We start from the raw sequence: 18,716 nt of genomic DNA on the forward strand, positions 1-18,716 counted from the left end.
GGCAAATATGGCCCTTGTGGAGAAAAAGTGATGAGAAAGGGGCATGCATGCTTTTGGGACATGCGTGGCTACGCCCATCATAATCTGGGGTATGCCCAGCGTAATAAAGTAATTGGTCGCGGGTGCAAGGGCGCATACACCCATCGTACTAAAGGTACGCCCAACGTATGTTAAAGATCATGAAACCCTAGTTTGGGTTAAGCCATTATATATAGAACATAATGGCTTCAACCCTAGCCCCTATATCAACCTCTTTATCCTTAGAAAAACCCTAGATAGCCGTCCATCTCCATTGTTGAGTGTGTTTGGCCTCATGGAGCTTAGTTTGGCAAAGGAAGGCTTAGAAGAAGAAAGAAGAGGTTGGCAAAAGAGGAAACTTGGTGGCTGTAGCTTGTAGATCCAAGATAGCATCACCTTTTACAACTATTTGGAGCTATAAAGTTCACAACTTTCCTTGTAGATACATAGATCTAGTTGTTGTGAGCTTTGGGATCTTTTTAGGTACAAAGATTGGACCTTTATGGTGTAACTTCGTCCCAAAGCTTGGGATTGCCACCCTTAGAGCTAAAAATGTCCCATGAGCAATAAAGTCTTGATTTTTATGGTTATATTAAGCCCATGCATGAGATCTAGTCCCCTTTTATGGATGTAGAAGATCACTTTGGAAGTTTGAGTTGGTTTGAGCCATATAAAGTCACCAAGTCAGTGACTTTATGGTTTAAGGCATAAAATAAGACTTGGATCTGAGTTGGTAGCTTCTGAATCGAGATATTCAGCTCTTAATAGTAAAAGGAATTAACAGGGGAATTATGTTGAGCGTAATTGCAGGTACGCCCAGCGTACTCACCTTTTTGCCCGTACGCTTAGCGTATATGGGGGGTACGCCCTGTGTAATCTGTCTGTATGGATCATGAGTTTTTGGGTCGTGGTTTGGGGCATGTTTGGGTATTTGGGCCTTTGTGGGCCCTCAGAAATCATATTATATGGATCAAGGAATATAATTTGGGCTTTAGGTGAGGCCCATTAATGGATTGGGCCCAATGTAGCTAATTGGGCCATTAGTGGGTCACTAGTAGGCTTGAGAAGCTTACCTAGTGTTGGGCCTTTCATTTTACGGTGTTGGGCCTTAGCCATGGACCATATTTGGGTTAAGGGTAAAATGGTCAATTTACCCTTAGAAGGATATTGTTTTGGGATAAGTTTTATTATGGCGTTGATAGTTCGGGGAGCTAGAGGAGCAGCGGTGTGGGGATTGTCAGATAGCAGTCAGAAGGGTACCAACGTTGTTTCAGCAGTTCAAAGTGAGTTATCCTCACTATACCAAGGTTCTAAGGTACCAAGGCCGACCCTTTGAATTGTTATTTGAGTAATTACTGTTGTGATATCTTGGTTTGGTATTTTGCTAGAAAGGATGAGTATATGCTAGTATGGTTGATTAGATTGGCATCCTGGTAGACTGGATGTGATTATGCTTAGTGACTTGTAGCTAGTCGGACTGTGTGTGTGCTGGAAACAGATTACCTGTGAGATGCGTGCATGTTTGAATAGCCGTAGAGGGTATTCCATCCCGGTAGGATGATTGGGCCCTAGTATGTTGTTTCAGTAGACTGTTATGTGATTATTTGATAAATGCACATGTTTGCTAGTATGTGGGCATTCCAACCTGATGGTTGTGGTCCTGGGACTCATAGTAGTTATTGTATGTATAGGTGTGTGGGCATTCCAACCTGATGGTTGTGGGCCGAGAGTATTCCATCCCGAGGATGATTGGACTCGTAGTATGTTGGCATTCCAACCCGATGGTTGAGGGCCTGGGGTATTCCAACTCGACAGTTGATTGGACCTGTAGTATGATGTTTATTGATGTATGTGTATGGTTATGTGTGTATGAGTGTTTTGGGGGAACTCACTAAGCTTTCGAGCTTACGGTTTCAGTTTATTGTTTTAGGTATCAGGTGATCGTGGCAAGGCAAAGGCGTGATCGTACCGCTCCTCATAATTCATGATTTTGTGATTTGGTTATGGGGATACTCTGATGTTTAAAACTATTTTGAAAACAATTTGTATTAACTTAATGGTTTTTTAATGGATTGAAATGTTTTAAATTGGTTGGAAATTTTTGGTTGTTACATGAGACACTTTCCTATTCCACATGATCAAGTTTATCTTCCTATGCTCCATATCCATACTTCTTCTTAGACCCTGAAAACCAGAACAAATGTGAAAACCACATCATGTATCGAGGACCCAATACATAGCATGTGATGAATTATTAGAATGAATATTATAAATACATACGAAAGAGGGCTTTATCTTCCCATCCTTGATGTCCTGTAGGTACTTAGGGCAACTTCGTTTCCAATGCCCTTTGTCGTGGCAGTGGAAGCACTCTGTATCCTTCGGGTTTGAAGAAGGAGCAGCGAGACCAGCCTTGGTTCCACTAGAAGAGGTACCATCGTGGGACTTTCCCTTATGGTAGATCTTTGAAGGAGCCTTCCTCTTCTTTCCCTTTCCTTCCCCAATAGCCAAAACAGGGGCAGTGACAACAAAAGTGGATGTAGTAGATTTTCCTTTTAGACTACTCTCAGCATTCCTTAGCAGGCAATGAAGCTTTCTTAGAGTGACCTCCTACTTGTTCATGTGGTAGGTCATACGAAACTGGTCGTAGCAAGGAGGTAAGAAGTGTAGAATAATATCTATGGCCAGCTCCTCATCAAAGTTAACATTTAACTTTATCATTCGGTCCACGTATCTTTACATTTTCTGCAAGTGGGTCGTGATGGACTCTACATCCTTCATTTTGGTAGTGATCATTGCAGTGATGATCTCATACCGTTCCTGCCTGGCACTTTGATGGTACCTTTCCATTAAATCTTAGTGCATTTCGTACGAATAACTGTCCTCGTAGGACTTTTGGAGTTCAACAGTCATTGTTGCAAGCATGATGCAATGAACCTGCGTAGCATCTCGCTCATTAGCCTCATAGGTAACAATCTCTTCGGGAGTGTTAGTATTTATGTTAACCTTCTTCAGCTCCTTGTCGAGAATATACTCCTTGTCCTCGTAATGGGTGACCATGCGAATGTTTCAGATCCAATCATTAAAGTTGGACCCATCGAATATCAACCTCCTATACAAGTTCATGAGTGAGAATGAGCCGGAAGGGGTCCAGCCAGAAGTGTTGTTGTTTTTGTTGAAGCAAACATCTGAAAAAGAAAAGGGACAAAGTTTAGCTTAGATAAGAATCCCCAATTTAATACCCAAATGAAAAATTAGGGCTAGGAACCAACACAATTATTTACAATTCAGAAGAGGGATGTCGTAATCTAATTGCAAATAATTTGAAGGTAAGTGAATGACGATTCACTAATTCCACCATGAAAAACGAAAAGGACAAGTAAGTTTTAAATGATTGAAATTCCTAGATTATTTTTAGATTCATTGAACTTTTCAATGACATGTTTAAATCTCGATATGCCCTTCAAGTTTGTGACTGGGATACCGAGGATCACAAACAAGGTGTGAATAACGATGCAAATGTACTTGGTACTCTCAGTGTCATTTACCACCTAATCAATGTGTCGGTTAGCCACACACGCTCTAGTGATCTATGGTAAACATCGAACTACCCTTTGCTACCTTTTCTAATCCCAAATTAGTGTGTTGGTTAACCACACTGTAACATCCTCAATTTCCGAGTCCAAAATTTTCAATTTTAATATAACGATTTAGAAAACATTTGTCATAAAACATCACTGTGTCATATCATTTCATAAAACCATAAGCTCATGTTTGAAAATCATATCATAAAAGTAGTAACAATGTCAGAGTACAATCCTAAGAAATCTCATAAGGCGGAATCCCATGTGTGAATGATGTGCAACTACTGCGTCGGCTCCTTCCCCTTCGTTGAAGAGGTACCTGAAACAAAACTGAAAACTGTAAGCACGAAGCTTAGTGAGTTCCCCCATCTTACCACATACCATACAATCATATAGCATACATACTGCTGGGCAATTCTAGGGTGCCCAACCTACCCAATATGGCCATTCTGGGGTGCCGACCTACCCGTGTCAAGCCATTCTGGGTGTGCTGACCTACCCATGTCGAGCCATTCTGGGGCGCTGACCTACCCTTTGGTCCTACAACCGAACATCTTGGACTATTCCACCCCCTACTGCTATTATCACATATATCATAACATTAACATGCTATCAAACATATATGGGGTGTCTGAACTACCCTTCAGTCCTATCAACCGAACTTGGGGAATATATATCATAACATTAACATGTTATCACATATATCATAACATTAACATGCTATCGAACATCTTGGACTATTCCACCCCTCCTACTACCACTATCACATATAACATATCATGCCAGCATATAAGCATATCATAACATATTTTCGGACATATCTGGGGTGTCCGACCTACCCTTCGGTCCTAACAACCGAACTCTACTAACATCGTGTATATCATATCATGCCAGCAATTAACATATCAGGTAGTATCAAACCTAAATGAATATCACAAAGACAATCATCTAACATACAACTCTTACTAGTGGGTCGACATTGTGGCCACAGACTCACCGCTACAGGAAGGTAACTCACCTCATAAGGCTGACCACTGAAAAGCTGATCGACAGATGTCTGACTGCTGCTCCGGTGATCCTCCGGCTATAAATCCAAAAACACTTAATCAAACACTGATAAATACTCTTAAGGAAAAGTGACTATTTTATACCTGACCAAGTCAAAGTCAAACTCAACTTCCAGTTGACCCGACTCGCCGAGTTGGGCCGCCAACTCGTCGAGTCCCTATCCTTTCATCTAACCTTCTTCACGCCTCTGCTCATCGAGTTTGGCAACAACTCGACGAGTTCTCCTTCTAAGACAACGCCAAATGAACCTTCACCTGACTCGCCGAGTTATATGAACAAATCGTCGAGTTCATCTCCATCCTATGCACAAGTCCTGCCCTTGACTCTCTGAGTTGTATGAACAACTCGTCGAGTTCATCTTCGAAAGTTGGGAGATTGCCTTGGACTCGCCGAGTCTGTTCATACACTCATCAAGTCCTATGATTTCTAGGTCTATGGCTAAGTCCAATGCGTTGGGTCACTCCCCCGAACCCCTCTAAGACCACTCCAACACCCACTGGGTTCCTTCGAACCATAACAGAAAATGGAAGTCAAGCCATGGACTCGCCGAGTCCTAAGAACGACTCGACGAGTTGAGAATGACCAAGGCTCATTTCTCGATTTCTGATGTACAACACTCAACCAAAAGATAGATCTAGGCTTCTAAGATTGATCTAGCACATAAAGTTACAAACTCTACGTGCATGCATGGGATAATGAGCTCAAATGGCCCTAAATGAGACTCTTAAGATGCATGGGGCTCTCTAAGGCTCAAAATTAGTCCCTATCTGCCTTGTAACCCTTTAAAGACCTTGGATCTGAAGTCTTAGCCCCCAACCATGCTTGCACTCATGATTGGTCACCAAGAATGCCTCCTAAAAGCCCTAAATCACCCCAAAAAGGGATTTAAAACATGAAATAGCAAGGTATCAGCTTTATACCTCTAAAGTACTGCAGAGGGTGAACAACCTCGAACTCCTCTGGCCTCCTCTTGATTCCTCAAGCCTTTCTCTTCTTTCTTATGTTCCAAAATCACCAGAAACCACCACAAAGGCCTTAGATCTTTACACGAACGATTAGGGTTTTACTTAAATAGTACCTACTCGCCGAGTCACTCTACCGACTCGCCGAGTAGGTCACTTAAAATGTTCGCGGGTCCCGACTCTACTCGACGAGTTGGGCCTCCAACTCATCGAGTCCTAGAGAAAAACATAAGCATACAAAAATACTTTGAATTAAGTGTGTACCAGGAATCGAGTGCTACAAATCATACACTCCACTAATGACTTGGCATGGTGCAAAGTGTAATTTCATGGAATAAGATCATTTTCACATTTTTCCTAAAGTAACTGAGATTGAGAATTTATAAAAACATTTAGTTACTTGTAGATCATTATACTTATTAATGAGGAATTAGTTGCCCTTTCCTACCCATTCGTGCTTAAGGTTTTTAGTTTTGGTTTCAGATACTTCGTTTTCAAAGGAAAGGAACTGGCTCGATCATCGCATCACAATATGTTTTCCATACATGAGATCTTTGAGATTACACTCTAATATTATTTTATGATAATATGTTTTGATTATTGACACTTTGGTTTGACATGGGATGTTATTATGGATGTTTTCTTATAGTGTTGGTTTTATAATAACTTAATTAAAATGAAAATTTTGGTCTTGAATTTTAGGATTTTACAATATATATATATATATATATATATATATATATATATATATATATATATATATATATATATATATCACAAAAAATATTATATACAATATTATGATTATCTTCATACCTATATAGTTAACTATAACGATTATTATTGTCACTAAATCTTTATTTATAAATTTATCACAAATGTCATAGTTGTGTCGTCAAACTATTTTTTTCATGAAGTATTGCTCATGGTTATTTTAGCCGATTGATCTTCCAATATGCTAATTTCAACAACTCTCATTATTTACATTTCTTCCTAGTTGCTTGCCCTGTAGTAGGTATATGCTTTACTGCTTTAGGTATCAACAGTATAGATTTCAACCTAAGTGGTTTCAATTTCAGCTAATCATAGTTGATACTTGATAGTTAACGCTGTGTAATTAATACTTGGGTTGATATCGTCAACCGTGCTAACCATGGTATGAATGTTATACATGAACGTAATGCTCATAATTTCCTTCTAGACTTAGGTGCTATCGAAGCTTCATCTACAAATGAATAAGACTTTTGTCTTATTGTAATTATATATGAGTTTTTGAACTAAAAAATGAGCAATAATGTCTTCTTGATAAAACAAGAAGGAAGCTATTGTTGTTTTTTTTACTTAGTAGTATTTGTCTCACGTAGTTTCTTTAAAAATAACAAAGTCTTTTGTTTGGTTTGGTTAACATGTTTTCTCTTGGTATTAGTTTAGAGGTTCATATATCATTTTCCCAATGTTTTATGAAGTTTGATTTCCTTGAAATTCATTCTAAAACATATAAAAATGAAATTTTTTATTATTTATTTCTTTATTTTCAGAAATAAGAAAGAAAAAAAAAAAAAGAAATAATATGTTTTTTTACGTTGATAGAAAAAATATAAAAATACTAGAAAATAGTAGAGAGCCGGATGTAGCAAAATGGATCAAGGCAATGGATTGTAAATCCACCACGCGAAGCTTAAATTCTCGTCTTTTGCCCAAATTTAATTTATTTGTTTAATAAATTGTTTACTACAAACGAATTTTTTTAGTGAACTTGCCGCCGTTTCCATCTTTTTTTTTTAGTAAAGACGAAGAAAGAAATTCTATTTTCTCTCATATTTACTATGACGATGAAGAATCAAATTATCACTATATTTATTTCTTTTTCTATATATTTTTTCTAAGTTCATGATAAACCCAAGGGGTTGTGGGTTGTTTTCTACCAATTGAGGCCTTCCCTTCACCACCCCCATGTGGATGGTCTATATGGTTCATAACTATTCCTCTTACTGCATGGCGCTTACCTAGCCAACACTTAGATCCAACTCTACCCAAACTTTTTTGGTTCACCCAACATTCCCCACTTGTCCAACTGTTGTTGAGCAGTTCTTGGTAGGGGTGAGCACCGAAACAGGGTACTCACTTTCGGAGCTGAAACCACCTTGGAACCGCCGGTTCTGGAACCGAAACTGCCTAAAGCGGTTCCAGTTCCGATTCTTAAAGTTTTGGAATCGCTTTAAGCGGTTTCGGTTCCGGTTCTCATTCTTTTGGAACCGCTACCTGCTGGGTATCCGTCGAAACCAATTTATATATATATATATATATATATATATATATATATATATATATATATATATATATATATATATATATATATATATATATATATATATATATATATATATATTATGTGAGATGTTAAAGTTCCTGTTGTAATTGCAATTAATACTCGGTTACAGTAAGCATGAAATATAAAACTAGTTAATATTAGGGATGTCAACGAGGGCAAACGGGGCGGGGATTGCATCCCCCGCCCCCACCCCCGAAAATTTCCTGTTCCCCCGTCCCCACCCCCGCCCCCGAAATCTCTAGCCTCCCCATCCCCGCCCCCGCCCCCGAATCCCAGGATTATCCCCGCCTCCGTTTGGGTTGAATTTTTTTTGGGCGAACGAAGGTATAGTTTATTCTAAAATAAGTTATTTTTTGAACTAAAAGAAATCATTTTTGATATAAATAGTTATTTATAACATAAGTTTATATATTTAAAATAAACATATTATAACATCTTAAAAATGTTATATTATAAGCTTTAAAACATGATATTTAATTAAATTTTAGAAGTTCAAAATCATTGTTATTATTTATTATATTTTTATAATTAATATTTATTAATATAAATAATATATTAACGGGGTACCCATTGGGGGTTCGGGACGGGACTACCCACCCCCACCCCCGCCCCCGAAACTAAAACGGGGGTTAACATTGCCCCCACCCCCGCCTTCGTACTCTGATTTTTTAAACAAATATTCTTCATTTGGGATTGGAACCCCACGGGTTCGGGATCCCACAAAACTTTTTGACATCCCTAATTAATATCCTACATTATGTGTTGTGCACAATTAACTATTTGTTATGTGTTTAAGATTCTTTTTGTATATCAATAGATGATCATCACATATATATTTATAAACTATAAAAGCAAGCTTATGTAATTTAACATGTGCATATCGAAGGTATGTTTTTTTTAAACAACATGATATTGTTTATAATTTATAACGTAAGCCATGATCTTGTAAATTTTTTGTATAACATCATTGTTTTTTTTTATGTTTTTTTAATTAGACACCGGGTACCCAAAACGGAACCGGTTCCGGGAACGGTTCCAAATTTTTAGGAACCGATGTAACCGGTTCCGATTCCGGTTCCAATATGTTAGGAACCGCCGGTTCCGGTTCCAATAAATTTGGTCGGGTACCTGCTTGTGCTCACCCCTAGTTCTTGGATATTTAATAGACTTCCCCAAAATGTAATTTTAATGTGGCTAATTTCCCTTCTTTTACAATCAGTTTCGCTATAACACTCATTGCTCTAGCTAATTGTCCACCATTTCTAAGCGTGATTTCTATGTTATGTATGGTTATGCTTAATGGTGTATCAGTTAAATTATATTATTCTTTTTTATCAATCACAACTCCTCAAACTTTACAAGCTTCTTCCAAAACATATAACTTTTGGATGTAGATGATTATATTTATACAAATGGATCTTATATATGTGGTATAACGAAATACTACATGAGTGGATATATAGAAATCAAAATCTACTGAATCATTCATGTTATGATCTTCTACATCCTACGTCTTCCCGTTCCATTATTTGACTTATGTTCTTCATGTAACATTTAGATCAGATGACTATGAAATTACGTTGATACTTCCACATATTATGGGTAACCTAGCTTTCATTCCAAATTGTTTATCCCATATAAAATTGGAATAAATTTAAGTTTTAATTAAAAAAAAAACATATATTTTTTTTACTAGAATATATCCAAAGAAGTTAGAGAAATTTTGGTCCATAAAAAGGATGCACAAAATTTTGTAGATATCCAATTTTCTAAAAAACTAAGAGAGATGGGTGTGGGCAACGCCCATACGAGTTACTAAGCTAAAAAACAAAAAAACGCCGTTACCAAATGTGATGGTGGTAACAGGAAGTAACGCGAAAACCTTTAATATTTAATAACAGGAGAAAGAGACGGTGTTCATTGGCGTTATCACGTGTTATGAGATACAATAACGGGATCCACTCCGAGTAGTTTAATATTTTCACGTGGTGGAAGTAAAAAAAAAAAAAAATTACACAAAAAAAAAAAAAAAAAAAAAAAAAAAAACATAGTAAACTTGGTTTTTTACTACTTAAAAATATAAAAATAAATTTTATTTTCTTTAACATTAAATTCGATTTTTATGTACCATAGGAATTGATGCAGCTTTGTAAACAATTCAAATTCCGTCCGTTGGGGAAAAGCCCCAAAACTTCCCTCGTTCGTGGTTCTTGACATATTAGGGTTTTAGCAACTCGTTTTGCCATAACTATCGAGCTCAAAACTTCTGCAATTTTCACAATTTAGTTGTAGTTACATACTTAAAGTTCAGTTCTTACATATTTTACTTCGTCGCTGTCTGATCCTTCTATTTATAGCATGAAGTTGCAAACCCTCAATTCACCATTGCTTGAAAATTTAGAACCAATGTTAAACGAATCAATCTACCACTTTCTAGTTGAGTTTCAGAAAGGTAGAACCGATTTTTCAGAACTCGGTTCCATTTTCTTCCGTTTGACCCAGACGATGACAGACCCACCGCTTGAATTCATCTGGTTTTACTCTGCACTCACATTTCAAACCGCTAAATCATCCAACTTAAGAGATCCACATAATTTTTTGCTGTCCCTTAAGGACTTGTTTCACTCCATTGTTTCGTTTCGGATTCCCTCTGATAGCAGCTACTTGACGCAAGTGTCTCTTCTCGCCCCGGTTCTATACCAATTAGTTAACTTAAAATTTCTGATTTCTAGCTTTAAGGCCGAGATCGAGGGTTTAGTGGATGCAGTAGTTAGTCACATAATTTTGTGTTGCAATAATGATTTGATAGAACAGGAGGTTAGGGTTTATAAATCAAGTGTGAGTTGGGTTAGTCTAGTGCCAATCTGGATCGCTGATCAGGTTAATGAGAATCAAGGTCGCGTAGATGGTTTGCAGTTGTTTTTCCCTCTTTCAACTGAAGATATTCGTCAGGGAATTAATGAGGATAGTGGAATGGCTTACCTTGCTGGGGTTGTTATGATCGAGTCCTTTCTGTTGAGGTTGTGTCTAATGTTTGATTCAGAAGCTTCCCGGAAGGAATTGCACAAGGATGTCAAAAGTTACGCTGCTCAGATTATCAAGGGGTTCAAGAAGAATCCAACCTTTTTAGGTGAGATTTTACATGATCCTTTACAAGATTTATGAGAACATATTTGCACAAACTTGCAAACCACTGTTACCTTATTAATGTCTTCAAATTAAGTTCAATATGATTGTTACCTTATTACTGTCTTCAAATTAAGTTCAATATGATTAATGGGTTCCAAAGTCTTACAAATCATTCCCATGGTAACAGTTTTTTTCATCTTTTCTATCTGCTCTCAGTTATGCTTTTCAAACTGCTATTGGAATCAAATTTGCCTGTAGCTGAGCTCTTGGTTAGTTTTTTTATACAATCAACTTATACAGTCTTTCTGATACTGTACTACAAAAGATAAGTATCCTGACATGTTCTTACAGTCTTCAACAGATGAACTCCTCCTGAAGAAACTGCTTTTTGATGTTGCATTGGATTTGGGGTCTTTTCTCAATTATGATACTTCCACATGGCTCTCAGATGTTCAGTACAAAGACATAGCCATCCTTTGGTTGTTTCTCACAAACTCTGCATTGCAGTTTGCAAGGTGAGCCATAGTTATTGTATCTGTAGAACAGCAAAAACAGTTATCATGTTGTTCCATCATCGCATATAGATATATTTGAAAGATATACCTTTTTTTTTTTTTTGTTTTTTGTTTGCAGTGAAAATGGTGACCATGCTGGAGTCGGTTGTTATATGAATGGCTTTTCAACATCTCAGCTCCCACGACAGATAATTTCATGGGTCACTAGTGGGACCAATATGAAACCAACCACACCTGATATTTCCTCCCCCAAGGACCTTATTGGTACATTACTTTTCATAACTTGCATTCCCACATAAAGACAAGGGCTTTCACGTCTTTTGCACAAATGAGAGATTAAGAGCGAGAAAAATTGCAATTTTGTCCCGTTGACATTGGTCTCATTTCCATTCCAATGCACGCGAAAAACGAAAAACTAAAAAGTCGTCTTGTCTTGTCTTGTCTTGTCAGGTCAGGTCATGTCATGTCCTGTAATTTTGTATCATTGACATCAGTCTGATTCACAAATTCAGGTTGGCTGCTGGTATTGGAAAAACAAGGGCTTAAAGTATGCGATTACAGCATCTCGGGGTTACATGAGAAAACTTTAAAGGACAAAAAGTCAATGGGAGTCAACAATGGAGTCAAAGATGGAGATAGTATGATTGAGGATGCACCCATTCAGATCAATGGGAGAAGAAAACGCGATACCATGGGGTTCGAGTGTGAGGTACAAAAGCAGATTAAGGTCATAAAGTGTTGTCATGAGAATCAGGGCGATGGCGGATTCCGTAGTAAAAATGAAGTTGGAAACGCGGTTTCCGATCAGGAGATGGTGGATATGGTCAGGTGAGGTGACCACTGCATTGGTAGAGTTGTACAATGTGCTGTTAAAAATGTTTATTAATTCAGAATTTTTAGTTCAAGTAAAATTAATAGGTTCAGTTAGTAGTTCCTGACTTTGTGAGTGTTGAAAAAAAGCAACCCAATTGAATTGGAGCGTTCATATTATATGATATTGAAAATTTGATGGTAGAATGGTGGTTCTTGTGACTACAACAAAGAAGTTAAGAGCAGTGATGTTATTATTCAACCATGCTTGGATAACATTAATGAAGCAAAAAAATTGGTACGTTTTTATTGGGTAATTTTTTTTTTCAATTAATTAAATCAAATTGCTTAAATATCTAAGACGGGGTGAACTTTTTTCATCTTGAAAGTGCTTTTTGGTGATTAAGTTAAACGTTATTGTTGAGAAAATCATTGTGCATTGTCTAGTTTGCATACATGTATATAAAGTAGGAAATCAGATGGAGATACTATTGTGAAGAAGAATCATATTGTATTAATAAAGAAATCATTCTCTTTTAATAAATTTTATTATACGAAATATGTTTTTAAATTCGACGTTTAAGGATATATATTAAAATTTATGATTGTAAAGTAACCCAATTACCGACAAATAAATATTTTAAAGGCAACTAGATTCCTTATCGATTGTATATATAATGATAAAAACCAATAAACTTATAAAAATATATTTTATATAAAATAATAAAATGATCAAATATCAGAAATTGGAGATATCAAGAGTAAATTGGGGAAAAAGAAATGAAAAAAAAATGTCGGTATCTAACTCTGGTTAGATTATTAACCATGCTATTTGGTTAATTATTAAATTAGAAGATAGAGAGAGGAGGTGTGGGCCAGTCCCCACTCGTGATCTGTACATAAATACAAGAGCGTCGGTCGCACAATGGGCTCTTGAGGTTATTTACACTTTTGGACCTCATTGTTTTTCTTTTTCATTTTGCTCACTATAGTTTAAATCTACTTTTGTTTTGTTTTTTGTTTTTTTGTTTTTTTATTTGGCAAGATCGATAAAATGATCACTCTGATTTCATATTATACAGTTAGATAATCGAGTAAAAATTTTAAACAATCTTCTGCTTATACTATTTTTTTATATAAAACGTTTCATTTTTTATAATATTAATCTATTTATATTACCATTATATAGCTAATTTGTAGCGAAAGAATAAAAACAAGAACACGGGGAAAATCTTCAAATACATGTGATATTATGTTAAATTCCTTTCATTTGAGATTGACGAAAGACTATTGACACATGATTGTCCGATAATAAGAACACATGAACATAATGACCTAAAGAAGAAATGACGTGACCCTTCATGAAGTTTCATCACCCCCTTTTTCATGTTAAGACTCTTCATTATCAAATGAGTACATCTTTTATGTTTTAAAATTCCGGATGCAACAATATGGTAAGTACAATGATTAACTTGATATTCTTGTAGCGCTTAACTATTTTAACCTTATTCCCCTCTAAAATATTCTCTATGTTCATGCAACGAACATAAAGTTTAACAAGTTCAATATTTATATTTAAGATTTAAAAAAACTAGTTAAACAAAAACAAATTGATTTTGCGAGTACCCATGAGGTGACTTGTAGAAAAGCTTGGTGTGTAAATATTAGTTCATTAATAACCACCCAAGCTAAGTTTGAATCTACTATGTTTGGCAAGCTCAAGTCGAGTCAACTCAATTTGTTTGACTATTTGACTTTCACCCGAACCTCATATACATTATACATAGAAGGTCTAGGGTTCAAACCATGTCACACCAAAATACTGCTAATGTTTTGTGATTTTTCTCCCACATGGACCTTGAAGCGGGTTGATGTGCGTTCGAATGGTGCGGTTTACCATTTGTTCTACATTTCACATTATAATTTAAATAAGTTGGCCCATTATTCTTTAACATTTCTTGGGTTTTTAGCAAAATTTCATAGTGATAATCAATTTAAAGTGTTTATTTTTAAAATTATATGAGTTCTTACCCCTATAAAATTAAGTTTATATTAAAACCAAACTAGATTAGAATTTTTACAATCAAGCCATTTGATATTATCGGCATTCTTTCATATACCCATTAATTTTTTGCATCCTCTCTCTCTCTCTCTCTCTCTCTCTCTCTCTCTCTCTTCAAAGACGAACTTCACATATACTTTGAAAATTTTGGAATAACATATATTGATGGAAAGAATACAACTGTGGGCATAATGAAAATATATAAAAACTATAGGGGCCAACATTGCCATTTGGGTATGATACGCATACATACACATAACGAGGGTCGCTCCCTATATATAGACAGAGAGAGAGAGAAAATCACACACTTCGCTACTCAGATATCGAGAGCCAAAAACGTAGATTCGTATATAAACAAATTGATGCCAATAATGGCGGATTCAAGCGATTCTGTCGCCATTGACATGGACACAAGCTCTCCTGGTGGAAAGGTTAGAAGATACATTTCACCGTTTACATGTATATATCGAGGAATTGCCACATTTATGTATGTGTATTCTGATTTTATGGTAGTTTAATTGTTAAGGTTTTTATTTGTTTACTTATCGACCGATTATTATTGAATGATCTTCAGCCATGGTTTTCATTGATTGATTGCAAAAAATAGATACTACATTTCAAGGCAACTGTTCAATCTGTTGGGATTTGATCTCGAAATCAATTAGTTAAGACTTACGATCCGTTATTTGTATAGGACGACTTTTTCCAAAGTGATACAGAATTGTTGCAAATATGATTCATGTCGAATAGCTAGCTACTTGAAAGGAACTGGAGATGACTGGATAATTTAGGTTTAAAACATGATTGAACAATGAGCTCAAATCTTTTGAATTAAGAAGTAAGACTAATAAATATTGGTGTGAAACGAGTGTCGGATGCATGAATTCTACAAATATTTATCATACAGGGTGCGTATATGTGTATATACAAGTCTATATATATGACTATATCCACAAGAGTAGCAAAATAACTGATCTTATAGTACAGATAATGAGTTAATAAAATAAATACATCTTATAATTAACCCGTGATATTCTAATTTATGTGTCAATATCACCAAACTATAAAAAGAAAAGAGTTTGTTGCCTTTGTGCTGTCTTATTTTTTTTTCTTTACAGCTCTACTGGCATGAGGCTTAAGTTTTACTTGTAATTAATATTTGATGTAGCTGTCTCCTCTTTATATAATGTAATTAGAATTGTGGAGAGGCGTTAAAACTTAAAACTTAAAACTTAATTAATTGTGTTCCCTTCTTGTTAATTACCTTCTGTTCTTAACTCATCTGTTTATTTACACGATGATTCCCCTTCCCTTTTTTGTAATTGACGACAACCGTACATAAATATTTTGGATTCTTTATCCCTTTTTGTGGAGGTGATATAATTTTTTATTGGGAGGGAGGTACTATCAGAAGCTTTTATTTCACTTCAAACATTTGCGCTCTTTTCGGTTATTTTATTAGAAAAGGTTCAGTAACTTTAAGTGTTTGGTAATTGGTATGGTAGGTATTGTCTAATCAAGATCTAAACAGCTTCTTACTTTATCTGTAAACTTGTCAAATATGAACCAAATCACAGTGTACATTTTTTGGGAATAAAACATATTGAAGGGAGGATTCTCTTATAAAGAAACTGGTTTTGATTTTTGAATACTGTAAGGAATCAAAGAAACATTCTTGTAAACAATGACATGAAGTAAGTAAATGGGAATGTGTCAGAAAATTGTAGATCAAATGATTATTCTTTATATCAATTTCTTGAAAAAAAATCATCATTGTCTACTCCCATATTCCCATTCATCTTTATGAGAGCTTTTGTCTATTAAATAGTAATTTTTACCCTTGTGTGAGTAGCTTGAAAGTTAAATCTACACTCATGGAATCAATTACTTGGTATAAAAGTAGGATGATCCTTATAAAGCGTTACACCTTAAAAAGTTGAGTGGTAAAATCCTTCCTTTTGACCAAAATAGTTAGTTGTCTTTATGTAAATTAATAGTTTCCTTAATTAATGCATCCACCACACCAGGAGCACATTGTCGAAACTGCCACTGGATCTATTTCTGTTGCCATCTTGGGGGACCCTGATAAGCCAGCTCTGATTACATATCCTGATTTAGCTTTAAATTGTAAGTGAAATACTTAAATCACTAAAAATGTTTTTTTTTTTTTTTTTTTTTTTTTTTTTTTTTTTTAAGATTAATTAATAAGAGTATACTTTATGTTTTTAATTGTGTGCAGATATGTCCTGTTTCCAAGGATTGTTCCTATGCCCAGAAGCATTTTCTTTACTGCTTCATAATTTCTGCATTTACCACATCAGTCCTCCTGGCCATGGCCATGAGGTCAGTAATCCCTAACTTCACCATTTACTGTTTTATACCTTCAAACTTACAATTTGATATAGATAAAGTTTTTGCTTCTGCAGTTGGGAGCTGCTTCTGCCATGTCATATGATTATGATGATGATCTGGCATTATCTGCTGATGACTTGGCAGACCAGGTGGCTGAGGTTCTTGATCACTTTGGGTAATTATATTTTTATCTATTCCCTCTTAATAAACTCATGACTGACTGTTGAGTTTGAAAAAGTTGAATAGACGTCTGAATTAATTGTTCTTCCCGCCTCCAGACTTGGTGCAGTTATGTGCTTGGGGGTAACAGCGGGTGCGTATGTACTCACCCTGTTTGCTGTAAGCTCACTCTGACTCCTACTTAATATTTATACGATAATTTAATCCTAGCTACTAGATTAATATTTGTTTATGTTTTATGGGGAACAGATAAAGTATACACGTCGTGTAGCTGGTCTTATACTTATTTCACCTCTATGCAAAGCACCTTCTTGGTCGGAATGGCTGTCTAACAAGGTTAGTTTCGTAATATTATCATTCCAACCCCAGGTTGAATAATGAGTTGAGACAAAAATAAATGGTTCTTTTCCTTTTCAGGTTATGTCGAACGTACTGTACTATTATGGAATGTGTGGTCTAGTAAAAGAATTATTGTTGACTCGTTATTTCAGCAAGGTACAAAAAAATCTTCTCCGTTTTATGTTCATGATTTCATATCATATGCCAATTTCACAAAATAAATTATTCGTTTAACGACAGGAAGTTCGTGAATCAGACATGGTTGATTCTTGTAGAAGAGTAAGATTACCATTTCTTCTACTTTAATTTAATGCGTGTAAAATTAGGTTTAGAAAATTTACACCGCTTTTGTACTACAGTCGTTGGATGAGATGCAGAGTCTTGACGTTTTGCGAATTCTCGAAGCTCTTAACGGGTAAAATACTGAAATTGAAATTGCTTTTCCTAAGGCGTTGTTGTTTGAGTTAATATGAAACGTGAAATGAGGTTTTGATTTTGTTATGTTGGTTCAGGCGAGCGGATATTACGGAGGGGCTGAAACGGCTGCAGTGTCGATGTCTGATCTTGGTCGGAGAGAATTCGGCGTTCCATTCGGAGTCTGTTCATATGGCTTCGAAACTAGATAGACGATTCAGTGCTCTGGTGGAGATCGGAAGATGTGGGTCGGTGGTGACGGAGGAGCAACCGGAGGCGATGTTGATGGCGTTGGAATATTTTTTGATGGGGTATGGATTTTACAGACCAATGGGAATGGAGTTGAATATAAGTCCTAGAAGTCCGTTGAGTCCGACTTCGATCTCTCCGGAGCTTTATAAGCCGGAAAGCATGGGTTTGAAGTTAAAACCGATTAAAACCCGACTTCCTCCCGGGTCAAACTGAAAGGTAATGTTAATAGAGGGGTGTAGATAGGAAATTCAAATTCTAGTACACAAGTGATCGGAAGAAAAAAGAATGCGACCAAAATCTGCAAAACTACAAAAAATGATTAATACGTGTGGACTGTGGAGTGTGGACGTGTGGTGTGGATACCTCATACCGGGCCCAATCTTAAAGAGATGGGTCTAGACTATAGGGGTTCAATTTCAATTTTAAAACTTCCATTTATTATATGTTTTAGGTTTTTAATTTCGTATATAGTCTCAACTTTTTAATTATCATATTAATGAAAAACTCCCTCACCACAAAAAAGAAAAAAAAAAAAAAAATCAAATTTTCGAAATCAATCAACAATTCAACAATATTTGTTTCTGAAAATTTGTTGTCTTTGATTTTTCTGTGGATTTTTGGCTTTGGTTTGGGTTTTCTCGATGTAAATCCCTATCATGAAGATGAACGCCATTGAAGAGAGGGTTCGTGAACTTGACT

The 18,716-nt window shown here is 36.0% G+C and overlaps 2 protein-coding genes across 3 annotated transcripts; both read left to right on the top strand.

The window, feature by feature from the left end:
• Positions 1–10,121: 10,121 nt before the first annotated feature.
• LOC145034733 (SNF2 domain protein) lies at positions 10,122–12,625 on the top strand. 2 transcript variants are annotated; one of them, XM_078983238.1, is made up of 5 exons: positions 10,122–11,094; positions 11,310–11,362; positions 11,445–11,608; positions 11,727–11,872; positions 12,121–12,625. In XM_078983238.1, the coding sequence occupies exons 1-5, from the start codon at positions 10,323–10,325 to the stop codon at positions 12,438–12,440; spliced, it is 1,455 nt and encodes a 484-aa protein (XP_078839364.1). In that variant the 5' UTR covers positions 10,122–10,322; the 3' UTR covers positions 12,441–12,625. The 2 variants fall into 2 exon arrangements, with proteins under 2 accessions (XP_078839364.1, XP_078839365.1); XM_078983239.1 differs by having other exon boundaries at positions 12,059–12,173.
• Positions 12,626–14,775: 2,150 nt separating this feature from the next.
• LOC145034734 (protein NDL2-like) lies at positions 14,776–18,460 on the top strand. The gene is made up of 10 exons (XM_078983240.1): positions 14,776–14,911; positions 16,508–16,607; positions 16,720–16,823; positions 16,907–17,007; positions 17,111–17,171; positions 17,262–17,348; positions 17,430–17,507; positions 17,592–17,630; positions 17,711–17,766; positions 17,864–18,460. The coding sequence occupies exons 1-10, from the start codon at positions 14,843–14,845 to the stop codon at positions 18,228–18,230; spliced, it is 1,062 nt and encodes a 353-aa protein (XP_078839366.1). The 5' UTR covers positions 14,776–14,842; the 3' UTR covers positions 18,231–18,460.
• Positions 18,461–18,716: the final 256 nt, after the last annotated feature.

Source organism: Lactuca saligna, chromosome 3 (genome assembly GCF_052625555.1).
Source record: "Lactuca saligna cultivar CGN05327 chromosome 3, ASM5262555v1, whole genome shotgun sequence".
Classification (NCBI taxonomy): Eukaryota; Viridiplantae; Streptophyta; class Magnoliopsida; order Asterales; family Asteraceae; genus Lactuca; species Lactuca saligna.

What these genes read in the sequence shown, in the direction of transcription:
- LOC145034734 (XM_078983240.1), top strand. Translation starts at nt 14,843, where the DNA reads ATGCCAATAATGGCGGATTCAAGCGATTCTGTCGCCATTGACATGGAC. An exon ending in CTCCTGGCCATGGCCATGAG is followed by an intron (nt 16,824 to 16,906) that starts GTCAGTAATCCC and finishes TTGCTTCTGCAG; the next exon opens with TTGGGAGCTGCTTCTGCCAT. An exon ending in GAGGTTCTTGATCACTTTGG is followed by an intron (nt 17,008 to 17,110) that starts GTAATTATATTT and finishes TCCCGCCTCCAG; the next exon opens with ACTTGGTGCAGTTATGTGCT.
- LOC145034733 (XM_078983238.1), top strand. Translation starts at nt 10,323, where the DNA reads ATGAAGTTGCAAACCCTCAATTCACCATTGCTTGAAAATTTAGAACCA. An exon ending in GAAGAATCCAACCTTTTTAG is followed by an intron (nt 11,095 to 11,309) that starts GTGAGATTTTAC and finishes ATCTGCTCTCAG; the next exon opens with TTATGCTTTTCAAACTGCTA. An exon ending in TGCCTGTAGCTGAGCTCTTG is followed by an intron (nt 11,363 to 11,444) that starts GTTAGTTTTTTT and finishes ATGTTCTTACAG; the next exon opens with TCTTCAACAGATGAACTCCT.